The sequence below is a fragment of the Gopherus flavomarginatus genome, chromosome 9, assembly GCF_025201925.1.
Source record: "Gopherus flavomarginatus isolate rGopFla2 chromosome 9, rGopFla2.mat.asm, whole genome shotgun sequence".
NCBI classification, from domain to species: domain Eukaryota; kingdom Metazoa; phylum Chordata; order Testudines; family Testudinidae; genus Gopherus; species Gopherus flavomarginatus.
The window spans coordinates 52876657-52900888 of NC_066625.1; the positions used below are offsets into that span (position 1 = coordinate 52876657).

A 24232-nucleotide genomic window follows, 5' to 3' on the forward strand; every position below is an offset into this window, starting at 1 on the left:
ATCTCGTCAATTTACCCCCTTCCCCCCCCCGTGAAAGAAAAGGGGGAAAAAATCATTTCTTGCCTTTTTTCAGTGTCACCATATGTCTACTGCATGCTGCTGGTAGACACAGTGCTGCAGCGCTGAACAGCAGCATCCCCTCCCCTTCCTTTCCTGATGGCAGACAGCACAAAATGGTGGAAAACCGTCCTCATCATCCCTTGAGTGCTCCTGGCTGGCCTTGGTGAGGTCAGCGGGGGGCGCCTGGGCAACAATGGGAATGACTCCTGGTCATTCCCCGCAGATGGTGCAAAAGGATTGAAAATCGTCCTCATCATACCAACTGGGGGCTGAGCTCCATCAGCCTCCCCCTTTCATGTCTAATGAAGAACCTGTACTGCCTGGACTATCATAGCAGCGGGAGGCTGCCTCCCCCTCATTTTATCTCACTAAAAAGTCAGTGTTTCTTATTCCTGCATTCTTTTTTACTTCATCACACAAATGGGGGGGACACTGCCACGGTAGCCCAAGAGGGTTGGGGAAGGAGGGAAACAACGGGTGCGTTGTTGCAGGGGCACCCCCTAGAATGGCATCATCATTTCTGTGGGAACTCTGGGGCTCTGACCCGGAGTAGCTGTGCTCTCTGGTTCTCTAGTACACTTGCCCCATATTCTAGGCAGGACTGACTCTATTTTTAGACAAAACATAAAGAAGGGAATGACCTGGGGAGTCATTCCCGTTTTTGTCCATGCGCCCCCGGCCGACCTCAGCAAGGCCAGCCAGGAGCACCCATGACAGCAGCAGACAGTACAAAAGGACTGATAACCGTCATCGCCAATTTCCAATTGCAGACAGTGCTATAGCTGGTAACCGTCTTTGCTACCTTGCAAAGGCAAATGAATGCTGCTGTGTAGCACTGCAGTACCGCGTCTGTCAGCAGCATCCAGTACACTTATGGTGACAGTGACAAAAGGTAAACGGGCTGCATGGTTGCCATGCTATGGCGTCTGCCAGGGCAATCCAGGGCAAAAAGGAGCGAAAAGATTGTCTGCCGTTGCTGTCACAAAGGAAGGATTGAGTGACGACATTTACCCAGAATCACCTGTGACACTGTTTTTACATCATCATGCATTGGGATCTCAACCCAGAATTCCAGTGGGCGGGGGAGACTGCGGGAACTATGTGATAGCTACGGGATAGCTACCCACAGTGCAAAGCTCCGGAAAAACGTTTATGTAAAATCAGAATAATCCCGTAGTGTAGACATACCCTTTGACACCCTGGAAGGGGAGGAGATGTGACTTGGCCAGAGGGCTAAACCACAAATACAAAGCATCTTGCCTCTCTGTGAGCCAGGAAGAGAAGGCAGGGTGTGCGGCAAGAGGCATAATGGAGGCATCAGACCTGGAATCAGCTAATCCCCAGAGTGACCAGGAGGAGGTGCAGCAGCAGATCCTGTGACATGCACCCAGTGCAGTGCCCCCATGCTCAGATTCTCCAGTTACAGGAGTGGTTTGGGGGCAAGTTAGCTCCCGTTTAATGTAACGGTTTCTATTGCTCCCCTGGGAGGGCTGTGCATTGTTGCCTCGGTGCCTGGCAGAGTTCTTTATTCATTTCTAGGATTCTCCTGTACTTAGACACAGACTCTGCAAAGTCACAGCCACCCAAGGGATAGAGGGGGTACCTGATCTGTGTCCTCCCAACCACAGAGACCCAAACAGTGCAAAGAGCTTACAGCTTGCTTTGCCGGGAAGCCTGACCCAATTCAAGGTGGTTTCTCTAAGGCCAAAGAGGCAGGGTGTGGTGACTTAGCATGTAATTTTGCTTGATTGCATAAACTAAAGCCCTGGAAGCTGAGGGATGTCCCAGCTACCCTGTGAGACATGTCCCATATGGCTGGAGAAAAGCAGAGTCACCTGGGGGTCCAGTAACCAAGATGATGATGACACTAGGATATCAGCCACTCATAGGTCATTCATGCCTATTCCAGAAACCTTTCTTGTGCTTTCTTGTGGCTGACTGGCATGGGGGAAGTTCTCTCCAGCTCAGAGCCCAGCCATGAACACTGTCTTCCCTTCCCTGCACCATTACACTAAGACAAAGCTTCTGAACCACCTAAAGACAATGTTACCAAGAGTTTCTTCTTCTTCTGATGCTTCATGGGGGTCCCATTGTGGTACCACTGGTAGTGTGGGGCTGGCACCCCTAGAGCAGCACACTGCAGCTGAAGTGGCTTGCCCACCTTTACCTCTGGTGCAGTGGGATTGAGGACTATGACAGGTTCTCCTTGCCACAGCTCAGGGAGCAGTCCTGGAAAGCAACATTACAACTGAGTTAGAGAGCATTTCTTTGTTACAGTGTGATGAAAGAGCATGAATGGCTCCTCAAATCAGGAGTATGCACTAAAACCTAGAAGTGTGAACTCTCCCCATGTGTTTTGCTTCCCCTCTAAGGCGTGCCATGCCTCTCAAATGCTTTAGCTACCCCCTAGCAAGCCCTCTCCATCCACTATGCAGTTTCTGGAATTACATCTTCTATCCTACCCCACCCCACCTCCCCAGAACAGCTCATGGCACAGTCTGCAACACCCACCTTCCATCAAGATGAACACACCACCACCCTCAGTGGTACCCCAGGCCCTGACTTCATGCTCATCTTCCACACAAGATTTAAAGGTATCTAGGCCTGGCATTCATAGATTCCAAGGGCAGAAGGGACAACTGTGGTTATCTAGTCTGACCTCCTATTGAGCATAGGCCAGAGAACTGCCTCAAAACAATCCCTAGAGCAAAGCTATTAGAAAAACAGCCAGTCTTGACTGAAAAATTGCCAGTGATGGAGAATCCACCACAACCTTTGGTAAATTGTTCCAATGGTTAATTATCCTCACTGTTAAAAATTCACTAAGGCTGTCAATCACAGTTAACATCTGTGATTAATTGAAAACAAAATTAATACGTTCATTTTTTAATGAGTTAATTGCATAGATCTGGGTGGAGAGGGAGGCATCTGTGGTGGGGGGCTGAAGCACCAGCCAGGAGCTTGTGGGGGGTCAGAGCTAGGAACCCTAAGGGGGGCTGAAAGGAGGGGGTCACCATTTTTTTTGTTAAAGTCCAAATGGGATCACCAGCACAAAAAGTTTGAGAAACACTGCCACAGATAATAGGGGCCTGGTGGGCTCAGCCTCCCTACACCCACTTTCCCTCCCCTGCTGTAGGTCAAGTCCATGAGGTAAAATCCACCCTCCCTTGCAAACAGGGGCTGGGCTCACTCAGCTGAAGGGAGTTATATAAAAATAATAATAATAATTCTACATTTGTAAATTCAACTTTCATGGAAGAGATTGTATAAAGTGAATTGAAATACGTTTTCTTTTATTTTTACAGTGTAAATATTTGTAATCAAAAATAAAGTGACATTGTACACATCTGTTGTAATTGAAATCAATATTTGAAAGTATAGAAAACATCCAAAATATTTAAATAAATGATATTCTATTATTGTTTAACAGTGCGATTAAAACGGATTAATCACAATTATTTTTTTAATCTCATAATTAATCATGATTAATTTTTTTAATTGCTTGACACCCCTACAATTTACCCCTTATTTCTAGCCTGAATTCGTCTAGCTTCAACTTCCAGCCATTGGATGGTGTTAGACCTTTCTCTGCAAGACTGAAGAGTCTATTAGTAAATATTTGTTTCCTATGTAGATACTTAGACTGTAAACAAGTCGTCCCTTAACCTTTGCTTCGTTAGACTGTAGGAGCTTGATCTATTTAGTTTATCACTATTCAGTATGTTTTTTAATCATTTAATAAGTCTCATGGCTCTTCTCTGAACTCTCTCCAATTAATCAACATCCTTCTTGAATTGTGAGCAATAGAACTAGACACAACTTTCCAACAGTAGTCACATCAGTGCCAAATACAGCGGTAAAATAACTTCTCTTCTCCAACTTGAGATTCCCCTGTTTATGCATCCGAGGATCACAATAGCTCTTTTGGCCTCAGTATCACATTAGGAGCTCATGTTCAGCTGATTATCCACCATACCCCCCAGATCTTTTTCTGAGTCACTGCTTCCCAGGACAGAGCCCCCATCCTGTAAATATGGCTTGCCGTCTTTGCTCCTAGATGTAAACATTTACATTTAGCCTTATTAAATTGCATATTGTTTGCTTGTGTCCAGTTTACCAAGCAATCCAGATCACTCTGAATTACTGACCTGTCCTCTTCATTATTTACCACTCCCTCAATTTTTGTATCATCTGCAAACTTTAGTGGTGATGATTTTGTTTTCTTCCCGAACATTGATAAAAATATTAAATAGCATAGGCCAAGACCCAATCCTGGCAGGACCCCACTCGAAACACACCCCTTCAATGACAATTTCCCACATACAGTTACATTTTGAGACCTACCAGTCGGCCAGTTTTTATCCATTTAATGTATGCCATGTTAATTTTATAAATCAAAATGTCAGGTGGTATCAAGTCAAATGCTTTACAGAAGTCTTTTATGTCAACATTATTACCTTTAACAACCAAACTTTTGCATTAATTACATTACCCTCCTTTAATTCGTTATTAAGAGTCCTGTATCAGCTGCTCCATTATCCTGCCTGGGATAGACGTCAGGCTGACAGGCCTATAATTACCCAGGTCATCCCGTTTACCCTTTTTAATAATTGACACAACATTCGCTTTCTTCCAGTCTTCTGGAACTTTCCCAGTGCTCCCGGACAATGAAAAATCAACGTTAATTGTCCAGCGAACTCCTTAACTTGCAATTTTAAAAGAGCTAGCCATCTGGACATGCTAATTTTAAAATGTCTAAGGGCTTGGTTACACTTGCGAGTTACAGCACATTAAACGAGCCCTGGGCACACTAGCTCACTGCTTGTCCACACTGGCAAGGCACGTAGAGTGCTCTGACTCCAAGACTAGTAAGGCATTTGGTAAGGCATTTGATATGGTCTCGCATGATATTCTTATAGATAAACTAGGAAAGTACAATTTAGATGGGGCTACTATAAGGTGAGTGCATAACTGGCTGGATAACCGTACTCAGAGAGTAGTTATTAATGGCTCCCAATCCTGCTGGAAAGGTATAACAAGTGGGGTTCCGCAGGGGTCTGTTTTGGGACCGGCTTTGTTCAATATCTTCATCAACGATTTAGATGTTGGCATAGAAAGTACGCTTATTAAGTTTGCGGACAATACCAAACTGGGAGGGATTGCAACTGTTTTGGAGGACAGGGTCAAAATTCAAAATGATCTGGACAAATTGGAGAAATGGTCTGAGGTAAACAGGATGAAGTTCAATAAAGAGAAATGCAAAGTGCTCTACTTAGGAAGGAACAATCAGTTTCACACACACAGAATGGGAGGAGACTGTCTAGGAAGGAGTATGGCAGAAAGAGATCTAGGGGTCATAGTAGACCACAAGCTTAATATGAGTCAACAGTGTGATACTGTTGCAAAAAAAGCAAATGTGATACTGGGATGCATTAACAGGTGTGTTGTAAACAAGACACGAGAAGTCATTCTTCCGCTTTACTCTGCACTGGTTAGGCCTCAACTGCAGTATTGTGTCCAGTTCTGGGCACCGCATTTCAAGAAGGATGTGGAGAAACTGGAAAGGGTCCAGAGAAGAGCAACGAGAATGATTAAACGTCTTGAGAACATGACCTATGAAGGAAGGCTGAAAGAACTGGGTTTGTTCAGTTTGGAAAAGAGAAGACTGAGAGGGGACATGATAGCAGTTTTCAGGTATCTAAAAGGGTGTCATCAGGAGGAGGGAGAAAACTTGTTTACCTTAGCCTCCAATGATAGAACAAGAAGCAATGGGCTTAAACTGAAGCAAGGGAGATTTAGGTTGGACATTAGGAAAAAGTTCCTAACTGTCAGGGTAATTAAACACTGGAATAGATGGCCTAGGGAAGTTGTGGAATCTCCATCTCTGGAGATATTTAAGAGTAGGTTAGATAAATGTCTATTAGGGATGGTCTAGACAGTATTTAGTCCTGCCATGAGGGCAGGGGACTGGACTCGATGACCTCTCGAGGTCCCTTCCAGTCCTAGAGTCTATGAGTCTATGAGACTAGAGTGCTCCTGGTACTCCATCTTGATGAGTAAAATAACCTTTGATGCTGTCATAAACAGATAGTTAAGGGTTAATGTCTCTCTTACCTGTAAAGGGTTAACAAACAGGGACCCCAAACACCTGACCAGAGGACGAATCAGGAGACAAGATAGTTTAAAATCTCGTGGGAGGGAAGCCTTTGTTTGTGGGTTTTGGGTTTGGCTTTGTTCTCTCTGAGTCCTGGACAGGGCTAGAGGTGTAACCAGGTTTCTGCCAATCTCCCTGCTACCGTCTCTTATCTGTTCAGAATTGTAAGTAGAAAAGGCGGTCATAGTCTTTTAATTTGTTTTCTTTTTTATTTGCATATGTGTACTTGCTGGAAGTAGCTTAAATTGTGTTTCTGCTGGAGAAAGTTTCTTTCTATTGTTTATAAGTTGAAAGACTCTGTAACTTTTTACCATCTAAGGTGCAGAGATAAACCTGTTACTTTTTTCTTTCTTTTTTTATTAAAAGCTTTGCTTTAAGACCTGTTTGAGTGTTTTCTCCTAGTTAAGGCTCAAAGAAGCTTGAGTCTGTATTGCCTGAGGGAGGGAATGGTAAAGTTCCTCTTTGTGTTAGATTCACGGAGTTGAATCAGGTGATCTCCTAGTGTTCCCAGGGTGGGAAGGAGCTGAGGAGGAAGGAGAGAGGGGGAAGGAAATGGTTTATTCCCCTTTGTTGTGAGACTCAGGGAATTTGGGTCTTGGGACCCCCAGGGAAGGTTTTTGGGGGAGACTAGAGTCGATCAGGCGCTCTACTCTAAGTCCTGATTGGTGGCAGCCTATCAGATCTAAGCTGGTAATTAAGCTTAGGGGAATTCATGCTAATACCCATATTTTGGACTCTAAGGTCCAGAATTGGGAATTATATACTTGACATGGTGTGCAGCGTGTGGGAAAGATAAGAATCCAAAAGCCAGTAAGATTATTAATTGTATTTTCTCTGCTAGCTGCTGGTAAGCAGAGAGAAGGTTTTTTTTTTTCTTTTTTAAAACTGCAGCCAGAGAAATTTTATTTCCTTGCTTCGGTCTGGCTGTGAATAGATATGGCCTCAGGCAAGGGCCATTAAGTTTAACAGGGGTCTTTTGTTAGACAATAGAACTCCAGCTGTGAGTCAACTACACCAGCAGAACACACATGCAAATGAAGGTTTTCCTTTTGTTCTAGTTTTATTCGGGAAGGCTCGTTAGAAACACTGTTGCTTAGCAACAGAGCAGGCAGCAGAGGAACAATAATTCAGAGAGTAAACCAGCAGAGGGCACCCCAACACAAGAAAACAGGAACCATGACTTCCAAGGCAAAATTGGATGTACAGAGGAACAAATCAAAGAGGCAGACCACAGGCGAGATATGGAAAAAAAAACTACAAGAGATGGAGCTGAGAGAAAGAGAAAGAGAGGCAGCCTACAAAAGAGAACAAGAAGACAGAGAGGCAGCCTACAAAAGAGAGCAAGCAGCCAAAGATGCAGACCACCAAAGACAGCTGGAACTCCAGAGGGAGACCTACCGGCAGGCCCTGGAATTAGAAAAGGCTAAGCAACAGAACACAGCTAATCCTAACAACCCTTCGCCAATGATTGTTCCATATCACAAGAAATTTCCCACCTACAAGGCAGGTGATGACACTGAGGCCTTCTTAGAAAATTTTGAAAGAGCCTGCCTCGGGTACAGCATCTCTGAAGACCAGTACATGGTAGAACTGAGGCCACTGCTCAGCGGACCCTTAGCAGAGGTAGCGGCTGAAATGCCTAAGGAGAAAATGAATGATTATAAACTTTTTCAAACCAAGGCCAGATACCGAATGGGGATAACAGCTGAACATGCCCGTCGGCAGTTCAGAGCCCTAAAATGGAAACCAGATGTGTCATTCCCCTGACACGCCTACTACATTGCAAAGAATTATGAAGCCTGGATATCAGGAACAAAGGTTAACAATCTGGACGAGCTGCACCTCCTGATACAAATGGAGCAGTTCTTAGATGGTGTTCCTGAGGAAATAGAAAGGTACATCCTAGATGGAAAGCCCAAAACAGTAATCGAGGCAGGGGAGATTGGAGCCAAATGGATGGAAGTGGCAGAAAAAAAAAAACCTACTGTCAAGGGGAGCGAATACCCCAGGGGGCACACCGACAAGAAACCCTATAACCGAGGGCAGCACAAGACCCCACTGACAACCAGGGCCGGCGCTACCATTTAGGCAACCTAGGCAATGGCCTTGGGCACCAGAATTTTTGGGGGGCGCTATTTTGCCAGGGGGGGGCACGCGGGTCCGGTAGACCTGCCGCAGTCATGCCGGCGGACGGTCCGCTGCTGGAAAGGCTCCAGTGGAGCTGCCGCAGTCATTTCGGCGGACGGTGCGCTGGTCTAAAGGCTCCGGCGGATCTACCGCAGTCATGCCTGCGGCAGGTCCACAAGAGCCTTTAGACCAGCGGACCGCCCACCGGCATCACTGCAGCAGCTCCACTGGAGCCTTTCCAGCAGTGGACCGTCTGCCGGCATGACTGCGGTAGGTCCACTGGACCCACGGGGGGTGGCAAAATGGCCGTCCTCCTACGGCGTCAGAAACCCTGGCACCGCTCCTGCTGACAACCCAAGGAAAGCCACAGATGCCCTATTCTTCCACCTCACCAGTCTCCAGTAACCCACCTCGACCCAGTGACCAGTCAGCTGGAAGATGCTTTAAGTGTAATGAACCAGGACATAAAAGGCCAACTGCCCAAAGAACCCCAACCGAGTGCAGTTCATTACACCACCATCACACCAAAGATCCCCAGGCCCAGATGCCTCTCAAATACCCTTGGAGCGAAGGGAAACTTTGAGAGTGGGCGAAAAGAAGGTTACTGCGTGGAGAGACACGGGAGCACAAGTGTCAGCTATCCACCAATTCTTCGTCGACCCCAAATTCGTCAATCCAAAGGCCCAAGTGACAATTTACCCCTTCATGTCACAAGCTGTAGACTTGCCTACAGCTGAACTGCCTGTCCAGTACAAAGGCTGGTCAGGAATGTGGACTTTTGCAGTCTATGACAATTATTCCATCCCCATGCTACTGGGGGAGGATTTGGCCAACCAGGTGTAGCGGGCCAAGAGAGTGGGAATGGTTACACGTAGTCAAACCAGGCAAGCTTCCAGACCCATTCCTGCTCCTGAGCCGTCCACAGAGGCCCCGTCGGTGTTACAAGAGACCCAGACAGGGGTAGTGGACCCGGATCCCATGCCAACGACTGAAACAGCCACAGTGACTCCAGTCCCAGACCAGGAACTGGAAAAACAGCCAGCACCAGAACTGTTGCCAGCACTGACGACAGTGCTTGCAAATCCGTCTTCAACCCCAAGGCCAGAGGGCGCCAGCGAGCCTGAACTGGCAGAAGCAGCAGACAACCACACCCAAGAGGCTCAGCCAGAGCCTGAAATACCCCCTGGTGCACCAGCGGAGAGCGGTTCACCACCAACGGAAACAACCCCATCACCTACATTGCTTCCAGAGGGACCAAGCCCAAGTCCACAGTCTAAGGAAGAACTGGTGTCTCCAGCTTCAAGGGAACTCATAGACTCATAGACTCTAGGACTGGAAGGGACCTCGAGAGGTCATCGAGTCCAGTCCCCTGCCCTCATGGCAGGACCAAATACTGTCTAGACCATCCCTACTGTCAGTTCCAGACTGAGCAGGAAGCAGATGACAGCCTTCAGAAAGCTTGGGCGGCGGCACGGAGCACCCCACCACCTCTCAGCTCTTCTAATCGATCCCGGTTTGTTGTAGAACAAGGACTTTTATACAAGGAGACTCTTTCTGGTGGACACCAGGAAGACTGGCATCGACAAAAACAGTTGGTGGTGCCAACTAAGTACAGGGAAAAGCTCTTAAGCTTAGCCCATGATCATCCCAGTGGCCATGCTGGGGTGAACAGAACCAAAGACCGGTTGGGGAAGTCCTTCCACTGGGAGGGGATGGGCAAGGACGTTGCCAAGTATGTCCGGTCTTGTGGGGTGTGCCAAAGAGTGGGAAAACCCCAAGACCAGGTCAAGGCCCCTCTCCAGCCACTCCCCATAATTGAGGTCCCATTTCAGCGAGTAGCTGTGAATATTCTGGGTCCTTTCCCAAAAAAGACACTCAGAGGAAAGCAGTACATACTGACTTTCGTGGACTTTGCTACCCGATGGCCGGAAGCAGTAGCTCTAGGCAACACCAGGGCTAACGGTGTGTGCCAGGCCCTAACAGACATTTTTGCCAGGGTAAGTTGGCCCTCCGACATCCTTACAGATTCAGGATCTAATTTCCTGGCAGGGACCATGAAAAAACTGGGGGAAACTCATGGGGTGACCCACTTGGTTGCCACCCCGTACCACCATCAAACCAATGGCCTGGTCGAAAGGTTTAATGGAACTTTGGGGGCCATGATACGTAAATTCGTCAATGAACACTCCAATAATTGGGACCTAGTGTTGCAGCAGTTGCTTTTTGCCTACAGGGCTGTACCACATCCCAGTTTAGGGTTTTCACCGTTTGAACTTGTGTATGGTCACGAGGTTAAGGGGCCATTACAGTTGGTGAAGCAGCAATGGGAGGGGTTTACGCCTTCTCCAGGGACTAATATTCTGGACTTTGTAAGCAACCTACAAAGCACCCTCTGACACTCTTTAGCCCTTGCTAAAGAAAACCTAAAGGATGCTCAAGAAGAGCAAAAGGCCTGGTATGACAGACATACCAGAAAGCGTTCCTTCAAGGTAGGAGACCAGGTTATGGTCTTGAAGGCGCAACAGGCCCATAAGATGGAAGCATCATGGGAAGATGCACCCCCTTTGGAGTGCCCCAGCATCAGTGAAAATGAAGTGTTGCACTACTGCGCTCTGATCAGCCTTCGGAAATGTCCCATAATCTGCTTAAGTCAAGTGGCCACTCTTGTCATTGTTTTGAATATGCCCTTTGAAAGCTCTGTTTCTTACAGCCGACATGCTTCTCTGCTCCAAGACAAAGCAACCACTACTGTGGAATGCGGTGTGTGAGAGAGAGAGGTGTGGGGGGGGGGAAGGGGAGGTCTGCTGCTGTCTGGACTTATAAGACAGCATGCTGACATGCTCTCAGCCCCCTAAAAAACCCTCTTTCTCCCCCCACATACACACAACACACTCTCTGTCACACTCCACCTCCCAGACCCCATTTGAAAAGCATGTTGCAGCCACTTGCATGCTGGGATAGCTACCACAATGCACTGCTCTCTGTGGCCGTTGCAAGAGCTGCTAATGTGGCCATGCCAGTGCGCTGTCAGCTGTCAGTGTGGACAAACTACAGCACTTTCCCTACTGCGCTCTACAAAGACTGGTTTAACTCAAAGCGCTCTACATCTGCAAGTGTAGCCATGCCAACTTCTGTAGCTTCTGTCTAACATCCTCCTGAGATACTTGTGGAATGGCAAGTGTGTTCTCATGGCTATATGATGAGACTGCATCACCTGTTTTTTCCCCCCAAACACAGAAGTATTTATTGAACACTTCTGCCTTTGCAGCATTGTTATTGATAATTCTATCAATTCCAGCTAGTACTCAACCAATAGCACTGTCAGGATTCTTTTTGTTCCTAACACACATAAAAAACTCCTTCTTACTCTTCTTAATTCTGCTGGCCATCAATTTCTCCTTGTGATCTCTTGCTTCCTTATTGGTTTTCCACAATTCCCAACTTCTGATTTATATTCATTACTATCAATTTCCTCTTTCTTCCATTTGTTATATATTAACTTCTTTTACAGTTGCCTTCACTTCCCCTCTAACCCAGACTGTTTTTTTTAACCAATGTGGCCGCCTTCCTCAGTTGTGGGATTATGGCTTTTGGGGGATTTAGTAAGGTTTTTCTAAATGATTCCCAACTATCATTCACATTTTTTTGATTAAATTCTTCCTCCCAGCTCATTAGGCTCATAATTGTTTTCAGCTTTGGGAAACTGGCCCAAGCACCAAATATATATATTACTGGTCTGGACTTTATTCTATTTGCACATTATAAATGTGATCAAGTCATGAATACCTGTAGCTAAGCTAGCATTAATTTTTAGTCCTGTGATCATCTCCTCTTTATCTGTTATGACAAGGTCCAATAAAGAATTCCCTCATGCTGGCTGCAACATTTTTTGTTTAGGAAATTGTCATCTATTATGTTTTGAAATTCCAGGGATGTTTTAGTCTTGGCAGCATGAGACCTCCAGTATATGTCACTCAGATTGAAGTCCCCAGTGATTGCATGGCTTCTTTCCCTACACATTGTAGATAGGTACGGAAGGAGCCGGCCATCCTGTTCCCTACTGTGATTTGGTGATTAGGCAGACACTAACTAGTAACCCATTTGTGCTTTATCTGTTAGTTCAGGGTGTTAATTTTGCTCCCTCTCTCATAGCTTCAGAGACTTTCTATTATCCAAATCTCTTTGCTGAATACGGGCACACAGCCCAGTGGGTAAGACTCTCTGGGAGTTCTGGAGTGAGTGTTATAAACAGGAGACATGGAGATCCAGAGCAACATGCTCAGGGATATTGACACTGATTTAAATGGTTTGGGAGCACAGAGACAGCTGTCTGACTTTGGCAGATTGGCAGGATCACATTGCTGGACCCTGCTTTCCCTTGATACCATGTGATGGGCTGGCCTGGCATGCTTCCACTGAGGATATCCTCTGGAGGGTCTCTGTGTTCTAAGGGAAGGTGAGTTCACACTAGAGGGACGTGGTGTTAGGATATAGATATTCAAGCCTGTCTGCAAAGGCCTATACTTTAAGAATGTATTCTTATCACTTAGCTAGTTATAGAGGTACAAAACGAGAATCAAAATCAGTCCGCCTGTTTATAGGCCTCTCACTATGATAGTCTAAGGCCTTGTTCTTAGGCTGAGGCTTTTGGCTAAACAGCAGGGGCAGCCATAAGCTGGGAAATGACCAGTCATGTCCTCACCAGTCACACTGAAATAAGGCATTTTGGGGCTGTTAAAAAGCTGATCCAATCTATCACCTCCAGAGAAAGAGAAGAGCCTAGAAGATTTAAAGAAAACTTAGTTTGATAGCATCCTGTCTGGAAAGAACTCACTTATCAATAGCTGGGGGGTGAAATCCTCATTTCTTTGCTGTTCTATCACTATAGTTCCTACTTCCCTATTGTTTGTATGTATAAACTCTGTCTGGTTCTGTGATTGTTTCTGTCTGCTGTACAATTAATGTTGTTGGGTGCAAACCAATTAAAGCAGTGGGATATAATTGGTTAGATAATCATGTTACAATATGTTAGGATTGGTTAGTTAAATTTCAGTAAAATGATTGGTTAAGGTATAGATAAGCAGAACTTAAGTTTTACTATATAGACTGCAGTCAGTCAGGCTCGGGGCGGGGGGAATTGGAATCATGTTTTGCTAAGGGGGGAAATGGGAACAGGGACACAGGCAAGGCTCTGTGGCATCAGAGCTGGGAAGGGGGACACCGAGGAAGAAACTTGGAATTATGCTTACTGGAAGTTCACCCCAATAAACATCAAATTGTTTGCACCTTCGGACTTTGGATATTGTTGCTCTCTGTTCATGCGAGAAGGACCAGGGAAGTGAAAAGGTGAAGGAATGGGCCCTCTAACACGCAGGCTGTGTACGTGGGGGAAGTAAGAGCTTGTACCTTTGGCAATATGCGGATGGACCTCTACTCTCACCCAGTTAGAGAAGGCGACATTTTTGTGCAGGTTATTGATTCGGCAGATGTACAGTCGGGTTTCCATTGCAGTGATGAGCAAATCTGGCTCCGTGGCCCCCACAATCTGGCAGCAAGCAGACTGAAAAGAAAACGGAACCTGTGGACATGGCACAAAGTCCTTTCTCTTCACCAGTACGTTTGTAACCTAAAGGCACCAGCAAGCTCTTGGAGAGAGACATTATCCTACAGACGTGGCAGAATCTCCCTGCTTCAAACCCCTTTAACCAGACTGATGGATGATGCAGAGGTGGGTGCAGGGGAGAGGAGCTCATTGGACAGCTTCCAGCAGCAACTTGCCATTGATGTGCCATGAGCAAACACATCCCACTTCCCCCCATTCTCTTTGCTTTTGGTTTCCTAGCCTCCTGGTTCCAAACCTGGCCGGCTCCAGAATGGACCCATCTCTATTATACCATGGCTGTGTAAGCAGTAGGGCAGGCTGAAGCAGCCCTGTCCTGGTGACAGAATGGATCAGAATGAGCCAGGAAGGCAGAGCAAGCAATCAGTTATTGCCAAGTAGGGAAATGGGGCTGAGATTCCCAGCTGCATGGATTCATCCTGCTGGTTGCACTGCTGTGAATGAGGAGACGGTGGGGGGGAGGGCTCCTATTCCTGCTCTCCTGTGTGTTTGTCAAACCTGTCCAAGCAGCAGGATTCATCCTAGCAAAGATGACTGAGCTAAACTGCTCCATTTAACTGGCTTCCTTTCCTGCACCAAGACAAGTATTTGGGGTGAGCATGGGACTGCACAACAAGCCTGCCTGAGGTGGATGTGAATGCCAAAGAGATGTGAATGCGCATGTCTGCATGTTGGTGGATAGAGTTTGCAGAAAGAGTGGCTGTTTCCAATGTTTTAATCTGAAATCAGATGTTAACAGCAAGTGTAGTAGAGCAGCTCGCGGGCAGGGTGGAGTAGGCCCAGGCCCAAGAGGATGCAGTGTCACTGTTCCACCTGGTTCTCAGCACCTGTGCTCTGCTCTGCTTTATCAACAGTGCGGACCTGATTTGCTGCTGTCTGGCCCCTTGTGTCACTTGATGTCTGTGCAGCCTCAGGGTCAGGCTTTTACCCCTGTGGCAGTGAGCAGTGAGGACTGGTTTGGGAGCTGTGCTTAGGTGCAGCACTGACTCCAGATGCCAGGCAATGGAGAATCAGGCCCTGAGAGCAGAGACTCCAGGTCTCTGTTGCATGCCCAAGAGAAGAGGCTGCCATCCTGCAGTCACTTGGCCCACCAGTGAACCTTACTGTGCTTTGTCTCATACCTTCCTACTTCCCCTGCACACACCTTTCCCTTCTCTAAGCTGGCTTGGTCCAGCTCTCACTCCATCTTCCTTGGAGGGCTATATCTTGTCCCTCTGGCTCCTCCTCTCTAAGTGACTTCACTGGCCCTGCTGTCCTTGGAGCTCTGCTGCCTCCTTTCCTCTCCCTGCTTCCTTGTTTGACCGCCAATGTATTAATCCCTCTCAAGACCAGGCAACCGCCACCCCACCCCCAGCACTGCTCTCTGTTCTCCCAGTGCCTTCACATTCCTTCTCATCCCTCAGTGCCTCTCATTCCTCTGCAGTCCCTCCCTCTGTCACAGCCCCCCAGTCTCTCCCTTGCCCTCAGTCTCCTTCAACCACACTGGCCTCTTTTGCATTTGCTGACTCCGCTGTCTCGGCTCCACCCCCAGGCTTTTACGCTCCTCTGGCAAGCACCTCTTCCTGAGCTGAGCACCTCTGGAGAAAAGCCAGCAGCTGGGGATTTCCCCCTCTGCTCTTTTCCCTCCAGTTCTGCTGCCTTCCTTGCTAAACAAATCTATTTCTCATTGAACTGCTCCTGCACCTCCAGCCACCAGCACCGTTTCTTCTATCTTCAGCTCCCGGTTCAACCCTCTGCCCCTCTCTGTTCTCTACCAACTTCCTTGCAGACAGTGCTAGCACAAACAATCAGCAGGCTGCCCTGCCACATGCCAATCTGATTGGCAACTGCTGCTCTTACCATCTTCCTTCAGCCCCTGCACATAGCCCCTGGATCGAGCCCACTCCCTACTCTTGGCCACTCAGTCTTTCAAACATGGCAGCTTTGTACTGACAGGGCTGAGGGGGGTTCTTTGCCCATCCGTGTAACTGATGCATGTGGCACAATGGTTGGAGTGGGGAGTGGAGCCTCTGTCTTGCAGTCGCAGATGTGCTTTCCCCTGGCCTTACCTGGTACTGGTAGAACCACTGGTACTGTAGGGAGGTGCAGGCTGTGGCCCTACATCGCATTGTGAGGGAGTAACCGACAGGGACGGAGGCGGAGGCCGGCTGCTCAGTGATCACAATAGCTAGAGAGAATCAGATGCAGAGTGGTAATGGCAGCCAAGGGAACAGAGAGAGGAGCAGCAAAGTGGCCTGGTGCTCTGGGCCCTAAATATTTAACCTGTTTTCCCTGGAGTTGGATGGCCCAGCATGACGCAGGGTGTTCTTTTCCCAGGCCAATCTGTAGAGCTAGATTGAGCCCTGACCCTGCAAGGGCTGGAAGGGAAGGGTGATGGCTGGATCCCTCCCTCATCTTGTGCCCCACACAGTTCTTGACCTTGAGACGCCATAGACACCTGGGTGAGAAGCCACCTCCATGGGGACAGGCCGGGGCCCTGGGCTCATCCCTCTCTGTGCCACTTCACTCAGTTGGCCAAGCACATGATGCTTCACCATCTGAAGGGTGCTCCTGCACTTTGCTGAGAAGCTCTGGAAGGGGCTGTGTCCATCTGCTCAGGCTGATGCTCCTTGCCTGTAACTGCTGGCATGCCTTCTCAGTAGCTGGGGTCTAATATGTTGCCATCACCACTTTTACAGTGTTTAAACCTATGGGCCACAGCATCCAGAGCTCTACGATTTGTATATTGATCTTTTGAACAGTAGGATACACTGCAACTGCACATCGGGTGTTGTTAAAGATGGCCTGCAGAAATGCTCCATTACATCTGGCTAATCAGCGGAGCACCATACAACAGCTCTCCTGGAAGCACCAGTAGTGGCTCCATCATTAAGTGTCGGTTAAGTTTTGGGAGAAAAATAACAGTAGCATCAACCCCAAACATTCAAAAATCATGAGTCAAGCCCCAGAAAACATGAGATGATTTTAAATATTGTGAGATTTCAACAAAACACATTCAGTGTTATTTTTCTTTGCTTTCTGGTGTTGGAGCATTCCTGACTCACATTGTCCAGCTTTTCTCTGCAAACCAGGGGGGTAGAAACTTGGTTTCTTATTTTAAATGGAACCTGAAATTCTCCCATAATCACATGATTCCAGCAGCTGGGGCTTTGGGAAAAGCGCCAAAGAGTGTGCCACACCTGCAGCACGGCAATACAGATGTATATTTAAACTCATTTGTTGCGCTTTGGGTGTGGGCAGAAGAGAGAAATAGCTACTATGGATCACAGTGAAGGGAGCCCTAACCCCTGAACATGGTTGAGTGCTGCTCACCTTTTAGCATTGCTTAATCAACAGCTTCGTCTTCCACGGGCAGAGGCACAAGGCTGGCGTCAGCAATTAAGTGCCTCACTCCCTGGCCACTCTCCCGCTAGGAAGCAGCACCTCCCTGGAAAGAGACATAGGGTCTATGTGAGAAAGGAAACTTCTGGCCCACATGCCAGCATATCAAAGCAGAGAGACAGCTGGCTGTTGCCATGTTACCCAACACAAAGGGCCCACAGGCCAACTGTGCACCATGAGGTTCTTAGTAACCAGCACATAGATTGTTCCTTTGGTGACCTGTTGCTGCAGCAGCATGCTGGGGTAACAAAAGCAGATACATGCTCTCTCTACCCTCACACCACCCCCCGGGCAGAAGAAGGTAGAACAAGGGCAGGTGAGGGGCACTGCAGGATGTCAGGGGCTTTAGCTTTCCCGGGTGGGGAGTGTGCTGTGCTTGGAGGATGGGGCAATGGGGTGAGTTGGAAATGTGCCAGGGTGGGGGATTGGAGAACCCAGAAATGGGGGACTGAGAGCAGCCAGGGCTCCCCAGAGCTGTGCCCAGCTAGGGAGGGGGCACCAGAGCTGTGCAGAGGGAGAGCGGCCTGTGCTCTCCCAGGGGAGTGGGGAGGCTGCCTGATATCTGCCAAGGGGAGCACAGGGGCAGATGCTAAAGGAGGGTCGGTAATTTTGGAGCTTGGACAGAGGGACGCCAGGGAACCATTCAAAGAAGTGGGCTGGGTAGCCAGGGCTTCCTTCCCCCTGCTCATCCCCCCATAGCCTTGCTTCTACCCCCATTTCCCTCCCCACAATCTCTGCCCCACCTGCCCTCCCCGCTCAGCTCCATCCCTCTGCCATTCACAGACCGCAACAGGACAAGCCCTGGAGGACTGGGAGCCAGGACTCCATGCTGCCCTGCCTGTTCCCCTCCCCCCTTTGTTTCCTCCACCCTGCAATATAGGGTCAGAGTCCAGCTGAGAAGGATGGGGGGCTACAAAGGAGTCAGATGCAGCTCCCCAATCCCAGGTCCATTTTGTCTGATCTGTGGAGTAGTTTAGAGCAGCCGTACTGCACCAGCACTTCAGCCACATCCCTGACACGCTCACTGTGCCGGGGTGTCTGCTGCTGGCAGATCTCCTGGTTTACCCACAACACATACTGCCATGAGGGCAAGTCTGTGTGGCAGGTGAGGGCTGGTTGGCTATGGTAGCAGTGATAACAACTTTCAGGAAGATGCAGTGGAGTGGGGAACTCCCTGGTTTCAGAGGAAGCTCTCCAGGAAGTGCGTGGCTCAGCGTGACATGAGCAGCAATGTGACGATAACAGTGGTTGCTGCCAGTAGCACCACAGATCCATGTGGCATGTTCCAGGAGTAGAAATACACAGAAATCTCTTATTCATTGACAATTTTGGTGCATTTCTCAAAACTCTCATTTGGCCCAACCCGACACATCCAAGCAGCAGGGATAAATTGTGAGGGCTGTCCTGGCATCTCTAGGTGCACCCCTTCCACCAGCACTCCCAGGGCGTGGGGTGGAGGACCCCGGCATAGACTCTGATCTTCAGCCTCACATTCACATTTGAATCTTACTAAAGCCCAGCTCCCAGCTGTGCTCAGCACTGCATCCATAGGAAGCAAATCCTCTGTCATTAGCATTGTGGCTTTTAACATATGAAATTTACCAGGAGAACTGTAAGCCTCACTGTAGAATAAGTCTTGCCACGGGCATCACCTCATTAAGGTACTCAGATGCTATGGTGCTGGGCACACAGCAAGTACCTAGCCAGATCACGCATGCACATGAAAGAAACGATGGCCCTGATCCTGCAAATATAAAGGCATGTGAATAACTTGCCACACTGGAATAGTCTCAGTGAACTCAAAAGGACTATGTACATGTATATGAAATTACTGGTGAGCCTAGAGGTTTGCAAGGCTGTGACCTATGTATGGGCCTTACTCAAGCTGCTTTCTTGAACCTCTACAACTCTTTTGTGTATGTTGAGAAAATAAAATCTTTCATTTCAATGGCAGATAGTGTTTGCGATCCTTCTAATCCGTAGGACCGTTACTTTACCACCGCCTGTAATTTGCTCTAGATCAGGGGTAGGCAACCTTTGGCATGCATGCCAAAGGCGGGACACGAGCTGATTTTCAGTGGCACTCACAGTGCCTGGGTCCTGGCCACCAGTCTGAGGGGCTCTGCATTTTAATTTAATTTTAAAGGAAGCTTCTTTAATATTTTAAAAACCTAATTTACTTTACATACAAAAATAGCTTAATTATATATTATAAACTTATAGAAAGAGACCTTCCAAAAGCGTTAAAACATATTACTGGCACGTGAAACCTTAAATTACAGTGAATAAATGAAGACTCGGCACACCACTTCTGAAGGTTGCCGACCCCTGCTCTAGACAATGCCAGGTGGCATGAGTAGCTGAAAAAAACATTGCTTTAGTTGGTTATAAAATCCTAAGAATAATATTTCAAACCAGACCTGTAGGTTTCGCCCTGCCTCAGGCCCGGCAGAGCATGTGTGACGCTGGTTCCACCTAATAAATGAAAGTATCATTTCTCACATATTAACGCTTTCACATCCCTTTTAAGGCTCAGAAGACACCAGCATTCAGCCTCCTGTTAGATATGCAGCTTCAAAACTTTGCTAGAGGAGCCCAGATGCTCCATTCAGCCCTTTGGCAGAAAGACAGAGTCTTGTGACTGTCACCAAGTCAGAACAAAGCAAACTCTAGCTTAGCTGGCAATTTCTAGGATGGCAGGCTGCATGAGGGATCATAGAAATCTCCTTTGTGCCTTTCTACCTTCACCACAAAAGAAAATAAAAAGACCCAGAGATGTCAAAAAGGACAGTGATTCCCCTGGGGAAAACGCCAGGGAACTTACCAGGTGTTCAGCTTCGTAACCTGTGGGAGAGCCACTTTGCAACCTGCTGCTCAGAAAGTTCCTGGCTGTACAGTGATCCAGCACTTCCTCATTTCTGCAGTGGTTTGGTGAGGAGTCTCACACCAGCACAACAGGCTGAGTCACTAGCCAATCCCAAAACAAGTCCAAGCCCTGAAAGTGAAACTGGGGAAAAACTTCTCTGAGTGCAAGTGAGTCTCCTCCCTCCTGGTGAGACTGAGACATGTTTGCTAAGGAAACAGATCTGCTACCAGCACTGGTCCCACACAAGCAGAGATCTCAGCATAGGCAAAGTGAACAAATCTTCCTGCCAAAGGCTTCTCTGGAAGGGAACTTCCCAGATAGCATGACAGCCTGCCTATGAATCAGCTCTCAGATTTCCTTCCTCCAGTATTTCTTAAAGGAGCAATAGCAGCCATTAGTCATAGTACTGCTCCTTTCTCTTCACAACCGTTACACGTTCATCCTCTCTGCTGTTCCTGCCCACCACAAACAGCTGCCCTGTAGCTAAGCCATCATTGCAGCCAGATAATCAGGTTAAAAGGGGAGGAAACCATCATCTCTCTTTTTAAAGTACTTTTATTTTGCAGCTTTTGGACTGTATGTGGATTCAGAAAAGGGATAGGAGAGGCCAAGCCAGAAAAAGAACCAGAGACAGCTGCATCATACTTTTTGCTAAGAATCATGGGAACATCAAAGGGAAGCGTGAATCACCAGAATCTGGAGCTGATTCAGGAACTAGTTGTGTCTACAGCTAGTTTAAAGCAATCAGGGGCCTTAGGCTCCTCCAAAAATGGGATGCCAAATAGCTCTGCTCCTCTAGCCCAGACTTGGTTGTGGTCTCACACACACCTCTTTTGGAGGGCTGGTGGAAGGGGACCTCCTTCCCCCGAGAGAAACAGAGGCAGGAACAGGGGAGGCCCTCAGTGTTTATTCCAGCTGCCAGGGCATATCTGCCGGGGAAGATGAGCCATCTGCTGCACTCTTTCTTTCCTGCCACACAGAGTCCTGTGTTGGGGTGATGCTGCTGGTGGGGCTGTCCAGAGTAGTAGGCCTCAGAGTTAACACCCCCTAAGCGCTATTGTTTCAAGCTCTCTGCAGACTTGGGCAGATGCTACAGCAGTTACCTTCAAGTCATGTCGTCAAATGGTCTATCCCAACCATAGGTGCTAGAAACTATTAAAAAAATGAAACTGAGATGAGATGATGATGTAATCATGTCACTCTATGAGCTAGGGCCCTAGTTATGCTTTAATCTGACCCTGGTCTCAACCTCAGAATTAAGGGTGAGTTGAGTCGTTCAGTTAAAGCAGGGATTCAACCTCTTAGCTAAGTAGCCTCCCAAAATCCCAGCATTCACTCTTTGGGCACAGAATGGATTTTCTGAGAATTTGTAAGTTAATTAGCTAATTCATTTAGGAATTAAATATCATTTTTAAATGGGTCTGTAAGGGAATTTAGCCCTCCGTGTCAGTCTATTTTTTGTCCCAAATGATCTCAATAGCGGAATAACCGACTCCTCAAACTTCCCATGTAGTTACTGAAACTCTCTGAAATCCTGCCTGTAGGTTGTATCTGAAGAAACTCGACTGGAGTTACAACCAGAGTGAACATCTTAGAATATCTCATAGTTCGGATTGTAGCCGAGAGCCAGGGCTCTGTCAATAGCTCAGGTCTAGCTAATTTACATACTGCAGTTCAATAAGTTGAAATGAGTCAGCTCCGTGAGCATATCAGAGTTGGGTTACTTGACCCAAGCTGTCACCACTCCAAAAAGTGCTGTGGCCACATGCTGGCTTCTGTAGCCCATCAGACAGAGTCCTGGTCTGAGGGGCTGGGTTAGGTTAATGGGATTGGGACTCTTCTGGGCAAGATGAACAGCACTCTCGGACCATAGAGACATCAACAAGGGGCCACGAGTGGGAGGATATGGGTGCCCTCACTATGCCCTAATCTTTCAGCAATTCTGGGGATACCATTCTGGTCCATCACTTTTTTGAACAAGTCCCTTCTCTGCCCGTCTCATGATGACATCATGCAATATAAAGATTGCCTGCAGAGGTGCACATGAAATTATTAACCTGCACCCTTCAAACCCCCAGCCCCCTCCCCATGCAATCCCCTGAAACCCTGCTGCCCACACCTGGCTTCCAAGCTCAAAATCCCTAGAACAAACCACAAGCCCTGATGCCTATGCCCATCCACCACACCAACAGTAAAAATTCCCATGCAAAGGGGAAGTAAGGTGGAAAATGCCTTGGCAGATCCAAGCTCTCCCCAGACTGGAGGAGACCATGCAAATGGTATTCCCAAACTGAGGGGAAAGCAACATTTTCTCGTTATTGCCATGGAGACTCGAATTACTACTGTCATAAACAGATGGTTAAGGGTTAATGTCTCTTTTACCTGTAAAGGGTTAAGAAGCTCAGTAAACCTGGCTGACACCTGACCAGAGGACCAATAGGGGGACAAGATACTTTCAAATCTTAGTGGAGTGAAGTCTTTGTGTGTGCTTTTCGTTTGGTTCGTTGTTCGCTCTCGGGACTGAGAGGGACAGGACATCATTCCAGGTTCTCCAAATCCTTCTGAATCAGTCTTTTGTGTTTCAAAATTGTAAGTAGTAGCCAGGCAAGGCGGATTAGTCTTATGTTTGTTTTCTCAACTTGTAAATGTGTCTTTTTGCTGGAAGGATTTTTACCTCTGTTTGCTGTAACTTTGAATCTAAGGCTGTGGGGGGCGGGTCCCTCTGGTCTATAATAATCTGAGTACCCTATAAAGCATTTTCCATCCTGATTTTACAGAGACAACTTTTACTTTTTTTCTTTCTTTAATTAAAAGCTTTCTTTTTAAGAACTTGATTGATTTTTCCTTGTTTTAAGATCCAAGGAGTTTGGATCAGTGAGAAGCCTCTCAAGGGAACCCAAGCAGGGGAAAGTCTGGGGGGAAAAGGAGGGGGATGGTTAATTCCTCTTTGTTTTAAGATCCAAGGAGTTTGGCTCTGTGTGAAGCCTCTCAAGGCAACCCAGGGAGGGGAAAGTCTGGGGGGAAAAGGAGGGGGATGGTTAATTTCTCCTTGTTTTAAGACCCAAGGGGTTTGGGTCTGGGTTCCCCAGGGAAGGTTTTGGGGGAACAGAAAGTGTGCCAGACACTAAATTCTGGCTGGTGGCAGCATACCAGACCTAAGCTAGTAATTAAGCTTAGACGTGTTCATGCAGGTCCCCACTTCTTGCACTCTAAAAGTTCAAAGTGGGGAAAAAACCTTGACAACTGCAATAACTCCTTGTTCTGTTTCTCAGCTCCCCCAGATCCTGCACCTGACACCCCATGTCCCTCACAGCCCCAGCTTACAATAGCCTCTGCTTTCACTCTGCCTCGCTGCCCAGCCACATGCTCCAAAATGAATTCCAAGCAGGGTACAGCCAATCTATCTAGACATCAGTAAAGCATTTGATACAGTGCCAGAAGGGAATCTGTTAGTTAAGATAGAGAATATGGAGATTTGTATAAGAATTGGAAAGTGGGTATGGAACTAGCTAAAAGGGAGATGACAGTGGGTTGTGCTGAAAGGGAAATGATCAAGCTGCAGAGAGGTTACTAGTGGAGCTCCTCACGGCACTAGTCTTCAGACAGATCTTTAATATTTTCATTAGTGATCTTAGCACAAAAAGCAGGAGTATGCTAATGAAATTTTCTGATGACACAAGGTGGGGAGGTGTTATCAACACAGAGAAGGATCATACAAGAAGAACTGGATGACCTAGAGGACTGTAATAAAAGAAATGGGGTGAAATGTAATAGAAGAAAGTGTAAGGTAATGCACCTAGAGACTAGTACCAACAATTTCTGCTAGAAGCCGGGGGCTCATCGTTTGGAAATGACAGAGGAGGAGAAAAACCTGGGTGTATTAGTCAATGGCAGGATGATGACGAGTAAGGCTAAGATTTTGTTGTCATTATTTTTAGTAAAAGTCATGGACAGGTCATGGACAATAAACAAAAATTCACAGCTGGTGACCTGTCCCTGATTTTACTAAAAATTACTGGGGTCA

General features: G+C 47.3%; 1 protein-coding gene across 3 annotated transcripts in view; it reads right to left on the bottom strand.

Moving 5' to 3' along the window:
* LOC127057758 (mucosa-associated lymphoid tissue lymphoma translocation protein 1-like) overlaps positions 1-20366 on the bottom strand; it is a 69931-nt gene extending 49565 nt beyond the window's left edge. The window contains exons 1-5 of one of the 3 annotated variants that reach the window (XM_050966792.1): positions 20167-20366; positions 17274-17384; positions 16010-16128; positions 13748-13901; positions 2111-2289 (exon numbers count right to left, since the gene is read on the bottom strand). In XM_050966792.1, the coding sequence (XP_050822749.1) occupies positions 2111-2289; positions 13748-13901; positions 16010-16128; positions 17274-17283 (462 nt within the window). In that variant the 5' untranslated portion in view covers positions 17284-17384; positions 20167-20366. The remainder of the gene's footprint in view (positions 1-2110; positions 2290-13747; positions 13902-16009; positions 16129-17273; positions 17385-20166) is intronic. The other 2 variants (XM_050966793.1, XM_050966794.1) reach the window with 2 other exon arrangements.
* Between the last annotated feature and the right edge of the window lie 3866 nt (positions 20367-24232).